General features: G+C 44.8%; 1 protein-coding gene across 1 annotated transcript in view; it reads right to left on the bottom strand.

Annotated features, from left to right (window-relative positions):
- PLEKHB1 (pleckstrin homology domain containing B1) overlaps positions 1-27,565 on the bottom strand; it is a 36,857-nt gene extending 9,292 nt beyond the window's left edge. The window contains exons 1-4 of the mRNA XM_073612770.1: positions 27,479-27,565; positions 14,113-14,167; positions 12,284-12,436; positions 9,903-10,005 (exon numbers count right to left, since the gene is read on the bottom strand). Of these exons, the coding sequence (XP_073468871.1) occupies positions 9,903-10,005; positions 12,284-12,436; positions 14,113-14,149 (293 nt within the window). The 5' untranslated portion in view covers positions 14,150-14,167; positions 27,479-27,565. The remainder of the gene's footprint in view (positions 1-9,902; positions 10,006-12,283; positions 12,437-14,112; positions 14,168-27,478) is intronic.
- Between the last annotated feature and the right edge of the window lie 300 nt (positions 27,566-27,865).

Here is a 27,865-nt window from a genome sequence, read left to right as displayed (position 1 = left end):
GTGTTATTGTAGCACCCTCATGCTCCGTACACACGGTCGGACTTTGTTCGGACATTCCGACAACAAAATCCTAGGATTTTTTCCGACGGATGTTGGTTCAAACTTGTCTTACATACACACGGTCACACAAAGTTGTCGGAAAATCTGATCGTTCTGAACGCGGTGACGTAAAACACGTACGTCGGGACTATAAACGGGGCAGTGGCCAATAGCTTTCATCTCTTTATTTATTCTGAGCATGCGTGGCACTTTGTGCGTCGGATTTGTGTACACACGATCGGAATTTCCGACAACGGATTTTGTTGTCGGAAAATTTTATATCCTGCTCTCAAACTTTGTGTGTCGGAAAATCCGATGGAAAATGTGTGATGGAGCCTACACACGGTCGGAATTTCCGACAACAAGGTCCTATCACACATTTTCCGCCGGAAAATCCGACCGTGTGTACAGGGCATCAGTGTTATTAGGTGAGGTAAAATTTAGTTTGGCTCCTCTGTAGGCAAAGGATCATGGGTTCATTTGTTTTTGACTGTGCAGTGCTTCAAGGCCGTGGCTCTGTTACCTTACCCAACTCAATGGATAGTTCTGGAACTTAAGAGGGTGGAGGAACAGAGGCTGCAACCTGAATATTTATGGAGTTCCCACCAACCCCTGAGGGGGCAAGGCTCTGTAGGTCCCATAAATAGTCAGAAGCCTGGCAGTCGGGAAGTAGAGTCCAGGGTCCAGTCACCTAAAGGGTACCCTTTGGCAGAAGATAGGCGGAGGAGGAAGAGAGCGAGAGGAAGAGAGAAGAAGCAGTTGGAAGCCTCACACCCTTTACCAGCTTCAGCTAGGCTTAGCTGTGTAGCGCTAAACACCCCCAAGCGGGGTTGACGTCATCTTTGATCCGAGGAAATAGAGAGCAGCCCAAATCTTGCTACAAGAGGCTCTTGCAATAGACTGGAGTGCCCACATGTGAGATTTGGGTATTCCTTGTTTCCTAGAAATCTTCCTGGATGGACGCCGATGTCACACCCAGAGGTGCAGAAGAGTAAGAAGACGAGCAAGGGAAGCAGAAAATCAATTTTTTCAGACTATCAGACAGCAGTTATTTTTTATTTTTATTTTTTTTTACACAAGGGGGGACCCAGACATTATAAGTGAACCTTGCATTCTAGTGCAAAGTCTACTTTAAAGCTACAGGAAATGCTACCGCAGCAGGTGGCGCTCTCCTCTCTCCGCTGACACACCAAGTTGTGGGTGGACGCTCGGACGCTCGGACGCTCGGACGCTCGGTGTTCTCACTTACAATGCAGAACTGCATATGTAGCTCATTTCTTATCAAAGTTTTATATATCCAACCCGTATATTTCATATCAAATTTTACATGTATTCAACTCATATTATCAAAATTTAGTTAATTGTAACTTGCATCTCTTATCAGATTAATTTAATGTATAACTTGTATATTTCCTAGCGAATGTATTTACATGCAACTTATACAGTGCCTTGAAAAAGTATTCATACCCCTGGACATTTTCCACAATTTGTCATGTTACAACCAAAAACGTAAATGTATGTTATTGGGATTTTATGTGATAGACCAACACAAAGTGGCACATAATTGTGAAGTGGAAGGAAAATGATAAATTGTTTTCAAAATTCTTTACAAATAAATATCTGAAAAGTGCGGCGGTGCTTTTGTATTCAGCCCCCTTTACTCTGATACCCCCTAACTAAAATCTAGTGGAACCAATTGCCTTCAAAAGTCACCTAATTAGTAAATAGAGTCCACCTGTGTATAATTTAATCTCAGTATAAATACAGCTGTTCTGTGAAGCCCTCAGGTTTGTTAGAGAACCTTAGTGAACAAACAGCATCACAAAGGCCAAGGAACACACCAGACAGGTCAGGGATAAAGTTGTGGAGAAGTTTAACCACTTGCCGCCCGCCCTATTACCAAATGACGGCGGCAAAGTGGTTGGATATTCCTGACCGGACTTCATATGACGTGATCAGGATATCAAGCCGCTGCCCCCAGGAGCGCACATCGCGGCGATCGTTGTTGCGGGTGTCATTCTGACAACCTGTAACACCGATCTAGGTAAAGAGTCTCTGACGGAGACTCTTTACCACGTGATCAGCCGTGTCCAATCACGGCTGATCACCATGTAAATAGAAAGAGCCGGTGATCTGCTTTTCCTCACTCACGTCTGACAGACGCGAGTAGAGGAGAGCCGATCGGCTGCTCTCCTGACAGGGGGGGGTCTGTGCTGATTGTTTATCAGCACAGCCCCCCCTCGGATCCCACCCAGGACCACCAGGGAAGCCATCCACACTGGACCACCAGGTATGCCCCCTAGACCCCCAGGGAAATACCAATCTGTGCCCAGGCAGCTGCCAATCTGTGCCCACTCCAATGCCTGCCAGTGCCACCAGGGATGCCCATCAGTGCCGCGTACTAGTGCCCATCAGTGCCGCCTATCAGTGCCCAGTGTCGCCTATCAATGCCCATCAGTGCTGCATATCAGTGCCACCTCATCGGTGCCGCCGTATCAGTGCCCATAAGTGAAAGAGAACTTACTTATTTACAAATTTTTTTAACAGAAACAAAAAGCAAAACTTTTATTTTTTTCTAAATTTTCGGTCTTTTTGTATTTGTTTAGCAAAAAATAAAAACCGCAGGAGGTAATCAAATACCACCAAAAGGAAGCTCTATTTGTGGGAAAAAAAAATGATAAAAATTTAGTCTGGGTGCAGTGTTGGATGACCTCTGAATTGTCATTCAAACTGCGACAGCGCTGAAAGCTGAAAATTGGTCTGGGCAGGAAGGTGTCTAAGTGCCCAGTATTGAAGTGGTTAAAGCAGGGTTAGGTTATAAAAAAAAAATATTCCAAGCTTTGAACATCTCACGGAGCTCTGTTCAATCCATCATCTGAAAATGGAAAGAGTATGGCACAACTGCAAACCTACCAAGACATGGCCGTCCACCTAAACTGACCGGCCGGGCAAGGAGAGCATTCATCAGAGAAGAGCCAAGAGGTCCATGGTAACTCTGGAGGAGCTGCAGAGATCCACAGCTCAGGTGGGAGAATCTGTCCACAGGACAACTATTAGTCGTGTACTCCACAAATCTGGCCTTTATGGAAGAGTGGAAAGTCATTGTTGAAAGAAAGCCATAAGTCGTCCTGTTTGTAGTTTGTGAGAAGCCATGTGGGGGAACAGCAAACATGTGGAAGAAGGTGCTCTGGTCAGATGAGACCAAAATTGAACTTTTTGCCCTAAAAGCAAAACGATATGTGTGGTGGAAAACTAACACTGCACATCACCCTGAACACACCATCCCCAACGTGAAACATGGTGGTGGCAACATCATGTTGTGGGGATGCTTTTCTTCAGCAGGGACAGGAAAGTTGGTCAGAGTTGATGGGAAGATGGATGGAGCCAAATACAGGACAATCTTAGAAGAAAACCTGTAATGCACACGATCGGACTTTATGGCATACTTTGTCCGGCGTACTTTTATACTGACTGTGTTGGTCTATCACATAAAATACATTTACGTTTGTAAAACATGTTTCAAATCTGTCCGACGGACTCGAGTCCGGTCGAAAAGTCCGCTCGTCTGTATGCTAGTCTGACGGACAAAAACCGACGCTAGGGCAGCTATTGGCTACTGGCTATGAACTTCCTTGTTTTAGTCCGGTCATATGTCATCACGTACGAATCCGTCGGACTTTGGTTGATTGTGTGTAGGCAAGTCCATTAATTCGGAAAGTCAGTATAAAAGTACGCCGGACAAAGTATGCCATAAAGTCCGATCGTGTGCATTACAGGTTTTCTTCTAAGATTGTCCTGTATTTGGCTCTTTCCTGTCCCTGCTGAAGAAAAGCATCCCCACAACATGATGTTGCCACCACCATGTTTCACGTTGGGGATGGTGTGTTCAGGGTGATGTGCAGTGTTAGTTTTCCACCACACATATCGTTTTGCTTTTAGGGCAAAAAGTTCAATTTTGGTCTCATCTGACCAGAGCACCTTCTTCCACATGTTTGCTGTTCCCCCACATGGCTTCTCACAAACTACAAACAGGACGACTTATGGCTTTCTTTCAACAATGACTTTCCACTCTTCCATAAAGGCCAGATTTGTGGAGAACACGACTAATAGTTGTCCTGTGGACAGATTCTCCCACCTGAGCTGTGGATCTCTGCAGCTCCTCCAGAGTTACCATGGACCTCTTGGCTCTTCTCTGATGAATGCTCTCCTTGCCCGGCCGGTCAGTTTAGGTGGACGGCCATGTCTTGGTAGGTTTGCAGTTGTGCCATACTCTTTCCATTTTCAGATGATGGATTGAACAGAGCTCCGTGAGATGTTCAAAGCTTGGAATATTTTTTTTTTATAACCTAACCCTGCTTTAACCACTTCAATACTGGGCACTTAGACACCTTCCTGCCCAGACCAATTTTCAGCTTTCAGCGCTGTCGCAGTTTGAATGACAATTCAGAGGTCATCCAACACTGCACCCAGACTAAATTTTTATCATTTTTTTTTCCCACAAATAGAGCTTCCTTTTGGTGGTATTTGATTACCTCTGCGGTTTTTATTTTTTGCTAAACAAATACAAAAAGACCGAAAATTTAGAAAAAAATAAAAGTTTTGCTTTTTGTTTCTGTTAAAAAAATTTGTAAATAAGTAAGTTCTCTTTCACTTATGGGCACTGATACGGCGGCACCGATGAGGTGGCACTGATATGCAGCACTGATGGGCATTGATAGGCGACACTGGGCACTGATAGGCGGCACTGATGGGCACTAGTACGCGGCACTGATGGGCATCCCTGGTGGCACTGGCAGGCATTGGAGTGGGCACAGATTGGCAGCTGCCTGGGCACAGATTGGTATTTCCCTGGGGGTCTAGGGGGCATACCTGGTGGTCCAGTGTGGATGGCTTCCCTGGTGGTCCTGGGTGGGATCCGAGGGGGGGCTGTGCTGATAAACAATCAGCACAGACCCCCCCCTGTCAGGAGAGCAGCCGATCGGCTCTCCTCTACTCGCGTCTGTCAGACGTGAGTGAGGAAAAGCAGATCACCGGCTCTTTCTATTTACATGGTGATCAGCCGTGATTGGACACGGCTGATCACGTGGTAAAGAGTCTCCGTCAGAGACTCTTTACCTAGATCGGTGTTACAGGTTGTCAGAATGACACCCGCAACAACGATCGCCGCGATGTGCGCTCCTGGGGGCAGCGGCTTGATATCCTGATCACGTCATATGAAGTCCGGTCAGGAATATCCAACCACTTTGCCGCCGTCATTTGGTAATAGGGCGGGCGGCAAGTGGTTAAACTTCTCCACAACTTTATCCCTGACCTGTCTGGTGTGTTCCTTGGCCTTTGTGATGCTGTTTGTTCACTAAGGTTCTCTAACAAACCTGAGGGCTTCACAGAACAGCTGTATTTATACTGAGATTAAATTATACACAGGTGGACTCTATTTACTAATTAGGTGACTTTTGAAGGCAATTGGTTCCACTAGATTTTAGTTAGGGGGTATCAGAGTAAAGGGGGCTGAATACAAAAGCACCGCCGCACTTTTCAGATATTTATTTGTAAAGAATTTTGAAAACAATTTATCATTTTCCTTCCACTTCACAATTATGTGCCACTTTGTGTTGGTCTATCACATAAAATCCCAATAACATACATTTACGTTTTTGGTTGTAACATGACAAATTGTGGAAAATGTCCAGGGGTATGAATACTTTTTCAAGGCACTGTAAAAGTTGCATGTAAATACATTCGCTAGGAAATATACAAGTTATACATTAAATTAATGTATAACTTGATCACTTTTATTCCTATTACAAGGAATGTAAACATCCCTTGTAATAGCAATATAACATGACAGGTGCTCTTAATAGTGAGATATGGGGTCAATAAGACCCCATATCTCACCACTAGGCTGGGAAGCCTGAAATAAAAAAAATAAATAAATAAAACGATCGCCGCTTCCCAGCTGAAGCGGCGCCGTTTTTTTTAATGGAGAGGCCGGCTGACAAAATGTGGAAAATTTCAAGGGGTATGAATACTTTTTCAAGGCACTGTATTTATTATCAAATTCATTTTAGGTTTAAGGTCCAATTTACACTCACATTCCTCACTGAAGAGCGATCCACATACGCAAACCCAGGAGCCAGGGTTTTAAAATCGACTCTGGCTGACCCAAGAGGTGGTGAGGAGGAGTGGTACGGCCTGCTTTAACCCCTTGAAACCCGCAATAGCGGACCGCAACTGTATTGTGGGCAGTTGCAGGGGGCACCCCCATACAGTTACATTCAGTGGGCGATACCACCAGCTGAACGCGGATGTGTGGATCATTTCTGCTGCGCTGCAAATTATCGCGGTCGCAGCATACAGTATGTACTCCCCCTCAATGGCTTTTGCAGGCAGTTTAGAAGCATGGTTTTACCACCCCTCCCCAACCACTAGTGTAAATGAGGTTTTACTTTCATTTCTTCTCAAATTGACCTATAGATTAGGTGTATATATTTTATCTACCATATATACTCAAGTATAAGCCGAGTTTTCAGCACATATTTTTGTGCTGAAAATGCCCCTCGGCTTATACTCAAGTCAAGCACTTTTCTTCAGCAGAGAATGACATTTTCCGAACCGACTTTGGGGCCCCATATCTCGTAGCCACTTGGTGCTAGGAACCCCAAATTTGGTGTACAAACCCAGTGTAACTAGCACTACAACATAGTTGGGGCTCCTAGCACCAAGTGGCCCCGAGATACGGTTCGGTTCGGAAAAGGTCATTCTCTGTTGCAGAAAAGTGCTTGACATTTTCTGAACTGACTTTGGAGCCCTGTATCTCGGGGCCACTTGGTGCTAGGAACCCCGTGTTGTTGTGCTAGTTCCACTGAGTTTGCACACCAAATTTTGGGGTTCCTAGCAACAAGTGGCCCCGAGATATGGGGCCCCAAAGTCGGTCAACTGTGTCCATCTGTAGCAATGTCATTTCGGGACCAGAGACCCCAAATTTTGGCTGCAGCTAGGAGGCATCTAGGAACCCTTAACTACCGAGTTTGAAGTTCGGGGGACCAATGGCTGCAAATAGGCACAGTGAGGCATGGAAATGGGCACAGTGAGGCTGCAAATGGGCATTGTTGACCCTCTTTTCCACTTACAATAACTGCGCATTTCTCACCCTCGGCTTATACTCGAGTCAATACGTTTTCCCAGTTTTTGTGGTAAAATTAGGTGCCTCGGCTTATACTCGAGTATATACAGTAATTCATTTTATACACAATACTGTATGTAACTCATGTATTTCCTTTTCAAATTTATATAAAGAAAACTGATTTTGGGCAGAGTGGCCATGAAATCTGATCCCCCCCTGTAACCCGAGTCTAATTTTTGGCCATGATGTAAACCCCCGGCTTACACAAGTAGTCAGTTCCAGGGCGACGGGTTCACTCAGGTCAGGCGGGTCGGGTCGAGGTGATGTTATATCACACAGTTAGTGCCAAGAACTGAGAGATTCTCCATAATCTTCACTACGGCCAACTGGCAGGATCTACCCATAATCCTCCTGTCCTAATTTACTGCGTGCTGACTAAGGCGAGCTGCGCCAGGAATAAAGCGCCACTATCCCATTGCAGGAAACAAGATCTCCAAATTGGACGTATCATGGAAGTCTTAGAGATCAGGGAATTTTCACAGCTGCCCTTTTTCAGAGGATTCTCATGTCATTGTAACACACAAAAAAAAAAAAATATAGTAAGTATGTATGTATGTATGTATGTATGTATGTATGTACGTACACATATACATACATACACACACACACACACACACAGCTGTGCTCATAAGTTTACATACCCTGGCAGAATTTATGATTTCTTGGCCATTTATCAGAGAACATGAATGATAACACAAAAACATTTCTTTCACTCATGATTAGTGTTTGGCTGAAGCCATTTATTATCAATCAAATGTGTTTACTTTTTAAATCATAATGACAACAGAAACTACCCAAATGACCAGGATCAAAAAGTTTACATACCCCAGTTCTTAATACCGTGTATTTCCCCCTTTAACATCCATGACAGCTTGAAGTCTTTTGTGGTATTTGTGGATGAGGCTCTTTATCTTCTCAGATGGTAAAGCTGCCCATTCCTCTTGGTAAAAAGCCTCCAATTCCTGTAAATTCTTGGGCTGTCTTGCATGAACTGCACCTTTGAGATCTCCCCAGAGTGGCTCAATATATGATATTGAGGTCAGGAGACTGAGATGACCACTCCAGATCCTTCACTTTATTCTGCTGTAGCCAATGACAGGTTGACTTGGCCTTGTGTTTTGGATCATCGTCATGTTGGAATGTCCAAGTACATCCCATGCGCAGCTTCCTGGCTGATGAATGCAAATGTTCCTCCAGTATTTTTTGATAACATACTGCATTCATCTTGCCAACAATTTTGACCAAATTTCCTGTGCCTTTGTAGCTCACACATCCCCAAAACATCAGCGATCCACCTCCGTGTTTCACAGTAGGAATGGTGTACATTTCATCATAGGCCTTGTTGACTCCTCTCCAAATGTAGTGTTTGTGGTTGTGGCCAAAAAGCTCAATTTTGGTCTCATCACTCCAAATGACTTTGTGCCAGAAGGTTTGAGGCTTGTCTCTGTGCTGTTTGGTGTATTGTACTTTGTGGCATTTGCGTAGTAATGGCTTTCTTCTGGCGACTCGACCATGCAGCCCATATTTCTTCAAGTGCCTCCTTATTGGGCATCTTGAAACAGCCACACCACATGTTTTCAGAGAGTCCTGTATTTCACCTGAAGTTATTTGTGGGTTTTTCTTTGCATCCTGAACAATTTTCCCGGTAGTTGAAATTTTAGTTGGTCTACCTGACCGTGGTGTGATTTCAACAGAACCCCTCATTTTCCACTTCTTAATTAGAGTTTGCAAATCAGCAGTGTTCATTCCTATGTCATTGGATATCTTTTTATATCTCTTTCCTGTTTTATACAGTTCAACTACCTTTTCCCACAGATCCTTTGACAATTCTTTTGCTTTCCCCATGACTCAGAATCCAGAAACGTCAGTGCAGGACTGGATGAAAGATACAAGGGTCTGTCAGGAGTCCAGAAACTCATTGACCTTTTATACACACAAACTAATTACAAGCAAACAGATCACAGGTGAGGATGGTTACCTTTAATAGCCATTCAAACCCCTTTGTATCAACTTGTGTGCATGTTATCAGGACCAGAATCACCAGGGTATGTAAACTTTTGATCAGGGTCATTTGGGTAGTTTCTGTTGCCATTATGATTTAAAAAGAGTAAACACGGCTGACTGATAATAAATGGCTTCAGCCAAACACTAACCATGAGTGAAAGAAATGTTTTTGTGTTATCATTCATATTCTCTGAAAAATGGCCAAGAAATCATAAATTTTGCTAGGGTATGTAAACTTTTGAGCACAACTGTATATATAACCCACAAAAACAAAAAACACTTTTTTGTGAACCACTAATCGAATGCTGCCATTGGTTCAAGTATGGGCAATGTTTACATTTCTCCTGCATGCTGAAGAAATTTCCTTGTAAAATTAAGTCAGCTCCATCTAGTGGCTATATTGTGATATTTTCCTGAAATGCCTTAATCAGGTATTGAGACCACATTATGGCCACTAGGTGGAGCTGACGATCATAGGAAATAAACATATCATACACAACACAGGGATTATTTGTGAGAGCGGTGTGAATGTTTGAGTCCTTTGCATAGCGAATGTTTTTAAAAATAGGCCCCTAAAATGGAATCCAGTTAGGGTTTAAAGCTTTAACATAATAAAAGGCAGGTTGTAAACTCTTGTGTTAAAGTGACCTTCTTCTGCCACCGGCTGGCTACTTACACTGCGTCGTCCTCGCTCTCTGCACAGAGTAGAAGTTTGGAGCGATCCCGGAATTCTACGGTGACTAAGGAGTCCTGGGTGCTTCCCTCCGGTGGCTGGAGCTCTGCAGAAGGGACATGCAATATGACATTAAGCCCTGTAAAAGGGTATTTAACCCCTATTACTGATATGCCATTAAAGTCCATCTCTGGGGAAAACAATTGCTCCTTTGCAGTGGGGCTGCCCCCACTTTGCAAGGGTTAATGCTTGTTTAGCTCTAGGGGGCGCATAAAGCACTTTACCCACCCAATCCTCTGCTCTCCTGGCAGCCGGCACTGTCCTCTACTCCCCTTTGTTCCTGCAGTGGACGGTCTCTCGTGATCCTAAACATCCAATGCAGGGCTATAGGTTCTGCACCAGCACAGAAGTAGATGGATGCCGGTAGTCAGTTCACATCCTTTAACTTTTAATCCGAGCTACAGGATGCTGTGCCTACACATGGTGTGCCTGTAGTTCCATGGTTGGTCTGGTTGACGTCCCTCTCACCCCTGATCTCCTTGATTGACAGGAGCTCCTAGCTGGAGCCTCACCAAGTTTGGAGAAAAAAAAAATATAAATCAATTTCCCCGCTGCCCTTACTTCAGTCCACTGCTTGCCCTCTATCAAGGCAGCAATGCCTCCAGCATCCAAAAAGATGATGGTGGGAGGAGCGGCCACAGTCATATGACCACTTCATCCAAAAAAGTTGCCAAATAAAGTTTTTTTTTTTTTTTTTACAATACAAAGAAGTGTAATCTGAATTTGATTTATCAGCTGTCTGTACAGCAGAGCTCAGAGTTGGGGAGGGAGAAGCAGAACAATGAGCCAGTCAGTTGTGCTGCAGCGTAAGTAGCTTGCCGATAGGAGGAGAGAGTAGAGTGACAGATAAGCTAATCAGTCTGATGCTTTTCCGTTCACGGTCCAGTTACAGGGTGAGGTGGGGAGGTGACTTAGGTCAGATCAAAGATTAAACTGCTTTTATAACCATATGCTGTAAATGTGGGGAGGTATGATGATCATAGTAGGACTAATAGATATGCATTGAAAAAAAAGCATATGTGGTCCTTATCAGCCAAACAAGAGCACATTCTAGAGAAAAGATCCCTGAAGTCTGGGTGCCGTGTCTTTGAGGTTTGTTCTTTTTGATTAACTGCTGTCTTAAAAGGATATTTTGCTGAATGAAGGTCGGGGTTTGGTATTGATCTGCTCTTGTCTACCTGGGAGGTTTGGGTGTTCCCGACAACATTTGTGCGTTTCAGCTTCTCCTGTTAAATTCTTCATAATATAAAATAAAAAGGGACATTGCTGAGCTCCCGGGTCAGTACATGTCTTGTGCCCATAATGAGGGGCTCCAAAGTGGTGGTGGTTGTCATTTATAATGGAGCACGGCAGTTGTGCACATCAGATGGTGGGAACCCCTCATAATGGGCAACACAGGTGTACGGACACAGGAACTCAGCACAGGGATGGTGAGGACCACTCATAATGGGCACAGCAGATGTACAGACCTGGGAACTCAGCACAGGGATGGTGGGACCCCCTCATAATGGGCACCGCTGCTGTGCAGATCCAGGAACTCAGTCCAGGGATCTTGGGAACCCCTCATAATGGGCACAGCAGGTGTGTACATCTCTGGAAACTCAGCTGAGGGATGGTGGGAACCCATTATAAAGGGGGAAAAACAGGTGTGCACATCTGAAAACTCAGCATGGGGATGGTGAGAACCTCTCAAAATGAGCACAGCAGGTGTGCAGACCCAGGAAATCAGCTCAGGGATGGTGGTAATCGCTCATAATGGGCACAGCAGGTGTACAAGCCCAGGAACTCCACTCAGGGATGGTGGAAACACCTCATAATGGGCACTGCTGCTGTGCAGATCCAGGAACTCATCTCAGGGATGTTGGGAACTCCTCATAATGGGCACAGCAGGTGTGTACATCTGGAAACTCAGCTGAAGGATGGTAGGAACCAATTATAAAAAAAAAAAAAAAAAGAAAAACCAGGTGTGCACATCTGGAAACTCAGCACAGGGATGGTGGGAACCCCTCATAATGGGCACAACAGGTGTACAGACCCGGGAACTCAGCACAAGGATGATGGGAACCCCTCATAATGGGCACAACAGGTGTACAGACCCAGGAACTCAGGTTAGGATGCTGGAAACCCCTAATATTAAACACAGTAAATGGAGACCTAGGAACTAAGCACAGAGATCTCATCAATAGAGTCCCCGAGAGATAGAACAGTTTTGGGTTGACTGACCCGCAGAAGACTTTAAAACAGTGAAAGAATATAAACAGTGAAAGAGAATATAATAGGTTTCTTTGGGCAGCATCTACTAGAGGTAATGCCAAGAGCCTCACCTCCACACTCCTGCCCCGACAGAACATTCAAACAGGTAAATCTTAGGGGTATCCTTTCTTCTATGTTCTGCCGATTGTCATCAGGGTAATAGACCAGACCCCCGTCCATCCACAGGTCAAACCAGTGCTTCTTCCAACGGCGCAAAACTGAACCTGCGGGGTGAGCAGTTATACAGGTTTAGTCTCCCAGAAGATACTGACATTACAATGAATTATCCATTAAAGTGGACAGATCATCACATATAGTCTCCCATGTTTAGTACATAAGTGCTAATGCAGCGCCCTGGGGTTTAGTCAGGGAGCTCCTCACCAAATTCTTTGTCAGGAGTAGCTACTGTAGATAGTTGTTAGAGATCCATTGATTTCTCCCTAAGTTTGGCCTTTTTGTTCTTTCTCTTCTGCCACTAGGTAGCCATGCTCTTGGTGGCATTAGATGTGAGAAGGGCATTTCAAGGTCAAGCTATGGGTATATGGGATATCTCAGCCAATGGGCAGAGGTTTTCTTGAATCTCTTAGCCTGCTGGGAGAACCTATATATTCGGGGGGAATCAGGTTACCTGTGTTCTGTGCCACCCGGACTGCCATCTGGGTGGACGCGTATCATTTTCCCAGGGCTGCTAGGCTGGAGATTGGGCCTATCCCAGGGGCATCTGGCTGCCAGGCTGTGTGAGGGCCTATCCAGAAGTAAGATCGCAGCACAGGGTTGGGACTGCAGCTTGCAGTCCAACCAAAAGTGACGGTTTGACTGCTGGCCAGAGAACCTGTCGTGGTCGGAGGTAGAAGGGAACCTGTCACCACTAAAGGGACCAACCACCTTTACCAGGGACCACAGTGAGTAACTGAAGCAAGTACTGGAGTAACATTCTCACTGACCGGGCACGGTGGAGAATTGGGAAGCTTCAGGTGGTGATCAAGTCAGGGACCCCAACCAGCGGAGATGACGCTTGCAGAGCAGCCTTGTCTGTCAAGCCAGGGACCGAGCCGCTAAGCAGGGGTGAAGCTTGAGATGTATCTGGAGTGCCAAGCTAGGGACCCAGCATGGAAGCCTGGGTGACGCTTGAGGGAGATACCACTGCAAAAGCCTTGAGGAGCTCGCGGGATTCAGAGTCAGTGAATCAGAGATTCCAGTGAGAGACTAGGAGCTCAAGGGGCTGAAGAGCTACAAGTGGACATTGTAGTGAAGCTGAGAGAACTGTTGAACTTTGCGTTAGGAACTGTTAAATACTGTTGCCATAGGAGACAGTAAACCTGCACGTGCAGAAGTGGCACCTTGCTGGGGCCTTTCCCTGTACGGCTTTATTCCTATTGAAGTCTCAGAGTCTGCCTATCGAAATTGCAACAACTTAAGGGTGTTCCTGGCCCTTACCCTCTTTCCCTTGCAAAATATAAGAAAAAAAGACTGTTAAAAGAAATAAAACCTCTTTTGCATCCAAGAAGTGTCTGGCGCCCAATGACTTTCACCATCTTTTGCACCCACTACTGTGGCCTCAAACGTTCTCATTAGACTGGACAAGGCCAGAGAGTCTGCTACACTAGGAAACGTGTATACCTCCCAGAGATCTGGTCTATGAAACAGCCCTGAAATGTTGGTGGTCAGGCCCAGGTGGGAGTCCAGGCCTAAGGCTGTGTAAAGGCCTCAACATTTCTGATGGCTGTCCAGACTGTACAAACTACAGAACTTCCATGTACTGCACAGAACCACAGTCCTGGTGTCTTCTCTTGCCCTGGCTAACCAGAACACACATACTCCAGACCATACAAACTTGGTACCATGCTACTACAGTCTTCAGAGACTAGAAGACACAGTAAAATAATTTGAGTCCACTTACTCTGCCTCCAGAGCCAGCCGCTCTTCACTAAAGCCATCTCCAACCGCGGGATTGTCTGCAAGAGGAACAGAGATTAGATCTACATGAAGCCAGTCACACAATTCATGGTGAAAAGTAACTGGGGGAAAATATGAAATAAAATCCAGCAGTTTTGTCATGTGACTAGTTTGCCGCCTTAAAGAGAACCAGTGTTTTGTCCATGCAATTTTCAATTTAAAGCAATTATTTTACTTGAATATAAATGTTTAATAAAAGCCAGCCTGGAATATAAGGGTTAGAACTTACTTGTGCCACTGCCTGCCCCACCGCCCTTTGCTGTATTGCTAAGCTTGTTGAAGAATCCTCAGTAATTACCAGTCCTGGTAGTGTAAGGTATAAGGTCCATAGGCGTGCGCACAGGGTGTGCCGGGTGTGCCCAGGCACACCCTAATCCCCCCATGCACATTAATGTTATCGTTCTGTGTAGCAACAGGAACATGGGAAAGATCTCCCTCTTACCGGCTCCTTTTCTCTTTCACTGTGCCAGCAGGGAGATCAATGTGCTGGAGTCATATATATGTAGATACATACACATGCATGTGTGTTTAAGCTTAAGGGTGCACACCCTAATGCATTAGGCTGCGCACACCTATGATAAGGTCCCATGCTACGCGCCAATGTCATTATGTAGAATGCCGTACCAGGACCAGTACATGAGGACTTTGGAGGGCCTGCCTACATTCTGGGGATGGAGTAGAATCAGATAAGTGTAACCTAAATGGGCACTAGACCCTTAGTATATAATGGGTGGGACTACCAGAAGGGAATTTTAAACAGCTGAATAGAGTATTTCTTTAAATAATTCTAATTTTACTGGTCAATAGATTTTTAAATTTTGTTCATCCAGTCTGATGATCCAGGCACTCCTGCCACACAGTCCAGGCAGGTCTGGGACTTCTCTGCAGGATACTCTGCAGTTGAGCAATAGAGCCTGGCCAGGACCCGCCTTCAGCCTATGATTGGACAATAAATGAGCACCAACAGAAGGCGAAGGTTGTCCCTTTGCTCTTCTCCCCTATATGCACGTTCATAAGTTTGACTGCCCTTCTCCCTCGCTGATACAGCATAGGAGGAGAAAAAAAAAAAAAAAAAAAAGTTTTCATCCGACCTTCTTTCAGAACAGACTCTCCTAATTATTAATATTTGTAGAAATTTACATCTTATATTGTAGCTGTAGGGAAGCTAATTCACTTTCATGGCCATGCGATCAGGGTCAGCGTTCATTAACACTCCAAGTGGTTTTTATAATGACAAAAAAAATAGAATTTGATTAACTTTGATCTAACAGCAAAGTTATTCAATATACCACAAGCATCCATGCGCTGGTTAACATAATGGGATTGGCGGTTCTAGATATTGGCAAACTACATATCCCAGCACACCATGTCAGCAACTTTGCAGCTGGTCAGCTCAGACATTGGCCACGGAGGACATAGAGCAGCCCAAGAGACCCAGAACTGAATCCCAACAAGAACAATGAATGGGGGCTGGAAATGCTTTGGCGTTGGAACGGGGTCAAGTTTCCAAGACCTCACTTTTCTTTAAAATTATATATGGTGCCAATGATTTGAAAAATTAGGAGGGACACCATAAATTAAACGAGAAGCCACATGCCACGTCTGCCAACAACTGCTAGTGGGTGTGGGCAAAAAAGTGGTCTTGGCCAATAAAATGGGCGTCACTTCACGACGTATGAATTGTAGGATGCTACCTTTTCCTCTATGCTAGATTTAACATAAAATAGGGTCTGAAGGTACACTAAAGAGAAAGTGCAAGTAAAATGAGACCAAACACTGGTGTTAATGGCAGGAATAGTCACTCCCAACATTGGGGTTGGTAAAAAAATTATAATAAAACTCCAGCATTGGTGGTCAGTGGCAGTAATATTAAAGCTCCCCTCTTTTCATAGGTGGTCAGTGGCAGGAGTGTTAAAGCCTCCCCTCTTTCATGATTAGTGGCAGTAATGATCAAACCTCACCCCATCCACCTTTAATTGTTGGTCAGTGGCAGTAATAATGAACCCCAAATATCCTTTTATTAGCAGCCAGTGACACTAGTGTTAAAGCTACCCTTTCATTGGTGGTCAGTGGTAGTAATATTAAAGCTTCCCTTTCATTGGTTGTCAATAGCAGTAATAATTAACCCCTACTTCCCCCTTTCATTGGTGGTTAGCTACAGGAATAATAAACCTCCCCCTTCGTTGGTGGTTAGTGGCAGTAATAGTAAACCTCCCCCTTTTATTGGTGGTCAGTGACAGTAATAGTAAATTCCCCTTTCATTGGTGGACAGTGGCAGTAATAGTAAACCTCCCCCTTTTTTTTGGTGGTCAGTGGCAGTAATAGTAAAGTCCCCTTATATTGGTGGTCAATGGCAGTAATAGTAAAGTCCCCTTATATTGGTGGTCAGTGGCAGTAATAGTAAACCTCCCCCTTTTATTGGTGGTCAGTGACAGCAATAGTAAAGTCCCCTTTCATTGGTGGACAGTGGCAGTAATAGTAAACCTCCCCCTTTTTTTTTGGTGGTCAGTGGCAGTAATAGTAAAGTCCCCTTTCATTGGTGGTCAGTGGCAGTAAATAACCCCTCCCAACCCCTGCCCTTTGTTAAATCAGGCAGTGACGAGGTGACATAAGACCTCCTCACCACCTGTCAAGCTCCTTCCAATGTAGATCGCTGTTCCAAGGGCACTGCATGTGTGAAGGAGCCCTTTCAGTGGCGGGTGCTGGAACACAGGGAGCGCCGTCGCTCTACACCAGTGCCATGTGTCCTGGGTCCTGTGCGACCCAAAATTCTGGGACACGTCACACTTGGTTTGTTATAAAACTCCGGTGCTGCTATTATCTCTAGGACCCCTCTATACATGGACAATAATTACCAGCACTACAGAACTGTCCATACATGGGTTTGCACAATTTCTTCAGCTTCTATAAAATAACTGAACACACTTCCTCTGGGCTCTTTTTATATACCTTTTATCTTTTGTTAAAATTCTTCATTGGGGTTGATGAATTTACTTGAACCTGCAAAAGCCTCCCCATGGGGAAGACATCTTGTACCAGTGGCTGAGTGCCTGTCACACCCAGGACAACGTGTCCCCTGCCGTAAAGGTCTGGATTCACCGATCAGATAAAATGTACGCCCAGCTGGATGAGTAGATTCATAAAAAGGTCACAGGACTCCAAGGGAATCTAAATTTTGGAATACCCGAATAGGTCATTGCAGGGGGCATTACAGCTCGCAATAAACAAGAAATGAATGCCGATGAACACAGACTGACGGCAACTGAAAACCAAAGACTGGGACGGATGGATGTGGACTGACGGATGATAAAAAGCACACAGATTGCTAAAAACAGGAAGAATAAATTAAATCGCACTACCCACTTCTTCATATCTCAGCGCTATGGAGTCACAAGTAACATCAACACAGGTAGTTTTTTTAAAACATAAATACAATGTATATAAATATATAAATCAGCAGCCACTTAAAAGATTAATTATAGATTTACACGTAAGACAAATAATTCAAACTGCTAACCAGTAGTAAATACTCAAAGCGGCGCCCCCGTCAGTTAATAAAAAATGACTGGCTAGTATATGAACATCACCATATACACATAATAACCATTGAACAACAGAAAAAGGCAGATGATGGTGAAGAAAAGTCTATAGTGGACACATTTGGTGGTCTTAAACTTGTTAGTGATGCGCGCACCATTCACCAAATTCCTCCACACACCCCGCTGGGGTTTAAACTCACCAAAACGATAAGGTTATCAGGCCTCAATCCACATCAATATACTGCCATATACTCGATCAGAGCCACGTGGTTAAGCCTCCAAAATCCAGGAACATGGGAAGAAAGACTCCACATAGTGTAGTTCCGTTTGATCGTCCGTTGACCATTTATTAAAGTTTTTCGGTTAAAATTCAATGTTCCATGACACTATAGAGCAGGGATCTTCAAACTACGGCCCTCCAGCTGTTGCGGAACTACACATCCCATGAGGCATTGTAAAACTCTGACATTCACTGACATGACTAGGGGAACCGTAGTTCCTGAACAACTGGAGGGCCATAGTTTGAAGACCCCTGCTATAGAGGTTCCAAGTTGATCGTATAGCTCAGTGTCAGTGTACTGAGGCCTGATAACCTTATCGTTTTGGTGAGTTTAAACCCCAGTGGGGTATGTGGAGCACGGTGTGGAGGAATTTGGTGAAAGGTGCGCACATCACTAACAAGGTTAAGACCACCAAATGTGTCCACTATAGACCAGTGCCGCTACCTGAACTTTTAAGGTACTGGCTGCCAAACCCTTCTCCTTTCCGTCATGGAGAAATTTGAGAACGGAAATGTCCTCCTGTGGAGAGTAACTTTTTGACACACACCAGGAGTGAAAGCACTTCCACATTTTAAAATAAAATGGCCCTTGTGACCTTCTTTGTGCTATTTAGCAGGGTACAAACTAAACCGTCGGACAAACCTTTTCTCCTCAGGATTTGCTCCTCAGAATCCAGGATGCCTGCCTGAGGTGACCTATAATCGGTATGCAGAAGGGGACCCCGAGTCAGCAGGTCCCTCTGAACAGGAAGCAAACAATGGGGCTCTACTGCCTTCTCCCAGGGCCCCTCTCTCCTTCCTTTTCTTTGTTTCCTCACTCTCCTCTTCATCTGTGGTATGAAGGCCATTAATGAAGACTGCGGTTCTTTAGGGGACAGTGCAGTATAGCCTGTGATAGTTACCCAATTTTTAATCTGATCCTCTATGGTCCTGGTAACATTTTACGGTTACTATGCGTACACACGTTGTTTCCTTACATGCCTGTTCCATGTTGCCCCTGCGTGGGGAAACCATGGCTTGTTATGATTTCTTGAAATTCCAATAAAAATGGTGAAGCAGAAAAATTCACTGGATGATACAAAAAGTTAAATTTTGTATTAGGCTTTTACTTTATTGATCAGGAGCGCTGTTATAATTAATTTTAGCGTATCAGAAGTATGGGAATTCATTTTTTAATCATACTTACTGTACCTACGTGGATGCAGCATCTGTTCCCCCACCGGCACTATCACTGAGTCTCAAGCGATCAAACACCACCGATCGCTCGTTTCTCAGGAGCTCCCTGAGCAGAGAGCTGGTGACTGTCAGTCCACGCTGTCTGCTCTGCCTCTCCAGTGTTGAGCTTTGAAGGGGCGGGAGCAGGCAGTTCAGGTCCTCAGCGGCTCGCTATGATGCTGAGCCGGAGGCAGGTCCAGGTATGTGGGTGGATCCCAACCATACGATCGCAATTCTTTCCTGAGCCTGGACCGGCATTCTGATGTCAGCTAACAGCTGTCTGCTGAAAACGAGTCAAAGGAATGCAGAATGAACTGTGATCCACAGGAGAAGTGCAGCCAAACGAGCTTTCCCTGTACTTTCCCCGTACTTCTCCTTTAAGGTAATGAAATATTAATGGACTCTGAATGCAGTGATGTTAAAATAACTCTCTACAACTGCAGCATCAAGGAGTAGATCAATGTAGAGAGACTCCATGCACATGCAGTTTCTTTATAGCCAATTGGCTGCTTTAAAAAGTACCATGACTTTAAAGAAAGATGGCCAAACTGGTAATTTTCCATTTGCTGCAGCGCAAAAACCGTGTATTGACAGAGCATCAGAAATCCTTTTCAGGTTCCCTTAAATGTTCAGCAAACATACAAATCATCAACTATAAACCATTTACAAAGCAGAGGATTATGGGTAGTGGGGTGCGGTTTTTAGGAGGTAGATGTTTTGTGGGTCACAGGTGGTATTGAAATAAAACACCGGCATTAAAAATATTTCAAAAACCCCTTTGTCCTATTAAAGGCTGGTTTGTTGGCTGTTATTTATGACCATTAGGGACTATTTATACAGCAGAGAATGAGGCTTTGACTAAACATTCCCTGGTGGAGAACCAATCACTGCCTTGTAAAACTCATTCACCTGGAAGATTCACCCACAGAACATGTTTTAGGAGCATAATTACATGGATGATGATCAGGGATACATTTACTTTTATAGCTGGGAGACTTCCAGTAACCTAACTGTCCCTGTAACTTCTACACTAATAATCCAGTAACCCTAACACTAACCCCAACTGACCCTGTAAGCCCAACATTAACCATCCAGTAACCCTAACTGTTCCTGTAACCCCAACACTAATCTTCCAGTAACCCCGACCATCCCTGTAACCCCAGCACTAACCCCAACCATCCCTGTAACTCCAACACTAACCCTAACCGTCCCTGTAACCCCAACACTAACCATCCAGTAACCCTAATCAATCCTGTAACCCCAACACTAACCGACCCTGTAACCCCAACACTGATTTTCCAGTAACCCCGACTGTCCCTGTAACCCCAACACTAACCATCCAGTAACCCTAACTGTCCCTGTAACCCCAACACTAATCTTCCGGTAACCCTAACCATCCCTGTAACCCCAATCAATCCTATAACCCCAACACTAACCATTCAGTAACTCTAACCAATCCTGTAACCCCCAACACTAATCTTCCAGTAACCCCGACCATCCCTGTAACTCCAATACTAACCCTAACCATCCCTGTAACCCCCAACACTAATCTTCCAGTAACCCCAACTGTCCCTGTAACCTCTACACTAATAATCCAGTAACCCTAACCAATCCTGTAACCCCAACACTAACCCTAACCGTCCCTGTAACCCCAACACTAATCATCCAGTAACCCCAACTGTCCCTGTAACCTCTACACTAATAATCCAGTAACCCTAACCAATCCTGTAACCCCAACACTAACCCCAGCTGACCCTGTAACCCCAACACTAACCATCCAGTAACTCTAACTGTTCCTGGAACCCCAAAACTAATATTCCGGGAACCCCAACCAATCCTGTAACCCAAACACTAATCTTCCAGTAACCCCAACACTAACCCCAACCATCCCTGTAACTCCAACACTAACCCTAACCGTCCCTGTAACCCCAACACTAACCATCCAGTAACCCTAATCAATCCTGTAACCCCAACACTAACCCTAACTGACCCTATAACCCCAACACTAATTTTCCAGTAACCCCGACCATCCGTGTAACCCCAACACTAACCCTAACCGTCCCTGTAACCCCAACACTAACCATCCAGTAACCCTAACTGTCCCTGTAACCCCAACACTAATCTTCCAGTAACCCTGACCGTCCCTGTAACCCCAACACTAACCCTAACCTTCCCTGTAACCTCAACACTAACTATCCAGTAACCCCAACTGTCCCTGTAACCCCAACACTAATCATCCAGTAACCCTTACTGTCCCTGTAACCTCTACACTAATAATCCAGTAACCCTAACCAATCCTGTAACCCCAACACTAACCGACCCTGTAACCCCAACACTAATTTTCCAGTAACCCCGACTGTCCCTGTAACCCCAACACTAACCATCCAGTAACCCTAACTGTCCCTGTAACCCCAACACTAATCTTCCGGTAACCCTAACCATCCCTGTAACCCCAATCAATCCTATAACCCCAACACTAACCATTCAGTAACTCTAACCAATCCTGTAACCCCCAACACTAATCTTCCAGTAACCCCGACCATCCCTGTAACTCCAATACTAACCCTAACCATCCCTGTAACCCCAATACTAATAATCCAGTAACCCTAACTGTCCCTGTAACCCCCAACACTAATCTTCCAGTAACCCCAACTGTCCCTGTAACCTCTACACTAATAATCCAGTAACCCCAACACTAACCCTAACCGTCCCTGTAACCCCAACACTAATCATCCAGTAACCCCAACTGTCCCTGTAACCTCTACACTAATAATCCAGTAACCCTAACCAATCCTGTAACCCCAACACAAACCCCAGCTGACCCTGTAACCCCAACACTAACCATCCAGTAACTCTAACTGTTCCTGGAACCCCAAAACTAATATTCCGGGAACCCCAACCAATCCTGTAACCCAAACACTAATCTTCCAGTAACCCCGACCATCCCTGTAACCCCAACACTAACCCCAACCATCCCTGTAACTCCAACACTAACCCTAACCATCCCTGTAACCCCAACACTAACCATCCAGTAACCCTAATCAATCCTGTAACCCCAACACTAACCCTAACTGACCCTATAACCCCAACACTAATTTTCCAGTAACTCCGACCATCCGTGTAACCCCAACACTAACCCTAACTGTCCCTGTAACCCCAACACTAATCTTCCAGTAACCCTGACCGTCCCTGTAACCCCAACACTAACCCTAACCTTCCCTGTAACCTCAACACTAACTATCCAGTAACCCCAACTGTACCTGTAACTCCAACACTAATCATCCAGTAACCCTAACTGTCCCTGTAACCTCTACACTAATAATCCAGTAACCCTAACCAATCCTGTAACCCCAACACTAACCGACCCTGTAACCCCAACACTAACCCTAACCGTCCCTGTAACCCCAACACTAACCATCCAGTAACCCTAACTGTCCCTGTAACCCCAACACTAATCTTCCAGTAACCCCAACCATCCCTGTAACTCCAACACTAACCCTAACCGTCCCTGTAACCCCAACACTAATCCTCCGGTAACCCTAACCATCCCTGTGACCCCAACACTAACCATTCAGTAACTCTAACCAATCCTGTAACCCCCAACACTAATCTTCCAGTAACCCCGACCATCCCTGTAACTCCAATACTAACCCTAACCATCCCTGTAACCCCAATACTAATAATCCAGTAACCCTAACTGTCCCTGTAACCCCCATCACTAATCTTCCAGTAATCCCAACCATCCCTGTAACCCCAACACTAACCGTCCCTGTAACCCCAACACTAACCATCCAGTAACCCTAACTGTCCCTGTAACCCCAACACTAATCTTCCAGTAACCCTGACCATCCCTGTAACCCCAACACTATCCCTAACCATCCCTGTAACCCCAACACTAACCATCCAGTAATCCTAACTGTCCCTGTAACCCCAACACTAATCTTCCAGTAACCCTGACCATCCCTGTAACCCCAACACTATCCCTAACCATCCCTGTAACCCCAACACTAACCATCCAGTAATCCTAACTGTCCCTGTAACCCCAACACTAATCTTCCAGTAACCCTAACTGTCCCTGTAACCCCAATACTAATAATCCAGTAACCCTAACTGTCCCTGTAACCCCCAACACTAACCGTCCCTGTAACCCCAACACTAACCATCCAGTAACCCTAACTGTCCCTGTAACCCCAACACTAATCTTCCAGTAACCCTGACCGTCCCTGTAACCCCAACACTATCCCTAACCATCCCTGTAACCCCAACACTAACCATCCAGTAATCCTAACTGTCCCTGTAACCCCAACACTAATCTTCCAGTAACCCTGACCGTCCCTGTAACCCCAACACTATCCCTAACCATCCCTGTAACCCCAACACTAACCATCCAGTAATCCTAACTGTCCCTGTAACCCCAACACTAATCTTCCAGTAACCCTAACTGTCCCTGTAACCCCAACACTAACCATCCAGTAACCCTAACCAATCCTGTAACCCCAACACTAACTCCAACTGACCCTGTAACCCCAACATTAATTTTCCAGTAAGCCCGACCGTCCCTGTAACCCCCACAATAACCCTAACCATCCCTGTAACCCAAACACTAACCATCCAGTAACCCTAGCCGTCCCTGTAACCCCCAACACTAATCTTCCAGTAACCCTAACCATCCCTGTAACCCCAACACTAACCCTAACCGTCCCTGTAACCCCCAACACTAATCTTCCAGTAACCCTAACCATCCCTGTAACCCCAACACTAACCCTAACCGTCCCTGTAACCCCAACACTAACCCTAACCGTCCCTGTGACCCCAACACTAGCCTTCCAGTAACCCTAACACTATTTTTGCAGTAACCCCAATGGTCCCTGTAACCCCAACACTAACCTTCTAGTAACCCCAATGATCCCTGTAACCCCAACATAACCTTCTAGTAACCCCAATGATCCCTGTAACCCCAACATAGCCTTCTAGTAACCCCAATGATCCCTGTAACCCCAACATAACCTTCTAGTAACCCCAATGGTCCCTGTAACCCCAACACTAACTTTCCAGTAACACATTTTAATGTGAAATTAAAAGAAGCCTCCCCAACTCTATAAACCAATCAATGGGGGGGGGGGGGGGGGCGCAATCCTACTTATATGTTTATATGTATATTCCTTATATCCTTGTAACTTTTTCTTCATACTTACATATTCTTGTACTGCTCCTGTGTTGCCTGGGTCCCCATTTCCACATCGCCATTTTAAAAAGATCTAACCACCTGCTGACCAGCCGTCGTCATTATACCGCGGCAGGTTGGCTCGTTCCCGCGAATCGCCGTAGCCGTACGTCGGTCCGTTTTACAGCTGCAAGGCAGGGGGGGGGGCTGATGTGGTCGCGATGTCCGCCGGCCACCCGCAGTCGCCAGAACGGGGATCTGTCAATGTAAACAAACAGATCCCCGTTCTGTCAGGGGAGAGGAGAGAGATCTGCTGTTCATACTGGCCAGTGATTAGGAACAGCAATCTCTGTATTCCCAGTCAGTCCCTCCCCCCCCGCAGTTAGAAACACCTCCAGGGAACACATTTAACCCGTTGATCGCCCCCTAGTGTTAACCCCTTCCCTGCCAGTGTCATTTATACAGTAATTAGTGCATTTTTATAGCACTGATCGCTGCATAAATGTCACTGGTCCCAAAAAAAAAAAAAAGTGTCCGATCTGTCCACCACAATGTTGCAGCCCTGCTAAAAATCGCTGATCACCGCCATTACTAGTAAAGAAGAATGAAAAAAAAAAAAAAAAAGAATATTTATATATATATATATATATATATATATATATATATATATATATATATATATATATATATATATATATATATATATATATATATATATATATATATATATATATATAGGCGCTATAACTTTTGCGCAAACCAATAAATATACGCTTATTGCGATTTTTTTTAACCAAAAATATGTAGAAGAAGAATACACATTGGCCTGAACCGATGAAGACATTTTTTTTTTTTTTGGAATATTTATTATAGCAAAAAGTGAGAGAGATATTGTTTTTTTTCCCTCAAAATTGGCGCTCTTTTTCTATTTAGAGCGCAAAAAAAAAAGAAAAAAACACTGCAGAGGTGATCAAATACCACCAAAAGAAAGCTCTATTTGTGGGAGAGAAAAAAAGGACGTCAATTTTGTTTGGGGACAGCGTTGCACGACCGCGCAATTGTCAGTTAAAGTGACGCAGCGCCGTATCGCAAAAAATGGCCCGGTCAGAAAGGGGGAAAATCTTCTGGCGCTAAGTGGTTAATATTGTATATGCACAACATGAAGAACATGACAACTCACGCTTCACTTCACGCATGTGCCATACAACATTACAGGCTTCTGTTGGGGGGAAAAAAAAAAAAAAAAGTTTTCTTCAAGATCTCAAGAAGAAGCTTTTTTTTACCCCCTCAGCAAAAACAAATGTAATTTTTTACAGCACATATGTGAAATGGGGTCCATGATGTCATGTACTTCATCATAAACATCTGAGGTACGATAGTACTGTCAGATCTTACATTTTAGGTAGAGAATTTCCTGAAGGCAATGGTGACGTTGTCTTCCTAGGACAGTGATGGTGAACCTTGGCACCTCAGAGGTTTTGGAACTACATTTCCCATGATGCTCACCTACACTGCAGAGTGCAGGAGCATCATGGGAAATGTAGTTCCCAAAACCTCTGGGGTGCCAAGGTTTACCATCACTGCCCTAGGGGGATATCTGTGTGGCCAGGGCTATGTCACCACTGCCATCAGGGAAGACAAGAAGAGAAAAAAAAAAAGGTAAGTAAATCAAAAAGACTAAAAATAAAACCAGTGAGACAATTTCACATCAGTATGCAGAGATACACGCCGATGTGCAACTTAGGGAAAAGGGGGAATAGTCTGGTGTAAAGTGGTTATAAAAGGTAGAAGGTTTTTTTGTTTTCTTCGTTTTTTTTTACCTTAACCACTTAACCTCCGGAAGATTTACCCCCCTTCATGACAAGGACAATTTTTTTTGTTTTTTTGGTACTGTGTTACTTTAACTTACAATTGCGCGGTCATGCAACACTGTACCCAAATAAAAATGTATATATATTTTTTTCCCAAGAAAAGCTTTCTTTTGGTGGTATTTGATCACCACCGAGTTTTTTTATTGCATGCGCTATAAACAAAAAAGACCAAAAATTTTGAAAAAGAATATCTTTTACTTTATGCTATAAAGGGGGGGGGTCTCACATCCCAAATCGCGGCAGTGTGAACCGAGCCTTATGGTATGTCGGCTGCACCAAAGACCAACCATTCCTGTTCCCAACAATACCAGTAATCCCCCCCCCCCTTCACACCGCCGCGACTTGAAAGCCGCGCAATTTTACGGCCGCGATCTCAGGGAATGCTCCTGTAAACTCGAGGTCTGTGGACCTCAACTTGCGTCAAAGTCGGACCAAAAAAGTAGCACAGGGCACACCTCCCGACATTTTGGAGATGGGAAGGAGGGACACCTACTAGCAAAACACATGTAGGCGTAGGACACGCCCCCTGCCACACCCCCTTAAAGGAGAATTAACACAAAAAAAAGGGGGGGAAGAAGGTTAATTAAATCCACAAGGGCTTTTTTTTTTTTAACCACTACTATTCCTTTATATTGGCTTTTAAAATTTTACAAATGCAGCAATTTAGAAATCGGATGAAAGGTTTAGCGCTGGGAAACACAGATAAAAAGTGCATTTTATATACATCTATACAGATCAGACCAAAATGAGGGACAAATAAGGACAGAGGGACATTGCTCCAAATCAGGGACAGTTGGGAGCTATGGTACAGGGACTACTTTGAAGTCGCACAGATAGGAATGGTTCTCACTCCCAAGTCGCAGCGCAAGTCCCACAAGTGTGAAAGGGGCCTAATGGGACCTCATTTCCAGATCTGCTTCTTCACATTATGGTGTCCTAAGCACGGCTAAACTGACCCCTCCGGTGAGTACTTACCCTAAGAGGAATTGGGGGCACCCCCCCCATCTGGAGGTCCCCTAAATATTGAATCTATAACCAATGTATGGTAACAATGAATACAAATCCCTGAGTATCACCTCCAATGTTACAAGAGCAGGATATATAACCTGTCCGTCTCCAGCTATTGTAGAACTAATAGTCCCAGCCTGGCGCAGAGTTCAGGGCATGCTGACACTTGTAGTTCTGATTTACAGGAATCTTCAGGACCAGCGAAGAGAGAAATCAAAGCTTTATGTCCTTACCTGATCAGCCTCCTCTGTGTGTGTCTGCCCTCCTCTGTCCTGCCTGGATATTTAAAGCTCAGGTAGGATTAGGAGGGGAGGGGATGATGGGATTTGTAGTCCTCACCCTCCCCTGTGACAGCTCACAGACTACACCTCCCATCATGCAGTGCGGACTTCTGGTGCCTTCCAGAAAAAGGTGACAGCATGTTTGTGTGTCACTTGTCTGATCCTCTTATGGTGAGCGTGTCACCCAGGTGTGACCAGAGGCAAAGCTGGATGGAGCCGGTCGGGTCCAATCCATCCCTCAAATCGATGTCCCAGTTTTTTGGGCGGAGGCTGAAAACGTATAAGCTGACCGCACGCTATACAATCTGATTGTACAATCTCCTTTTAGATCTACCAATA

The sequence above is a fragment of the Aquarana catesbeiana genome, linkage group LG02 (assembly GCF_042186555.1).
Source record: "Aquarana catesbeiana isolate 2022-GZ linkage group LG02, ASM4218655v1, whole genome shotgun sequence".
Lineage (NCBI taxonomy): Eukaryota > Metazoa > Chordata > Amphibia > Anura > Ranidae > Aquarana > Aquarana catesbeiana.
The sequence above is the reverse complement of the archived record's forward strand: the minus strand, read 5'-3'. Positions and strand labels throughout refer to the sequence as shown.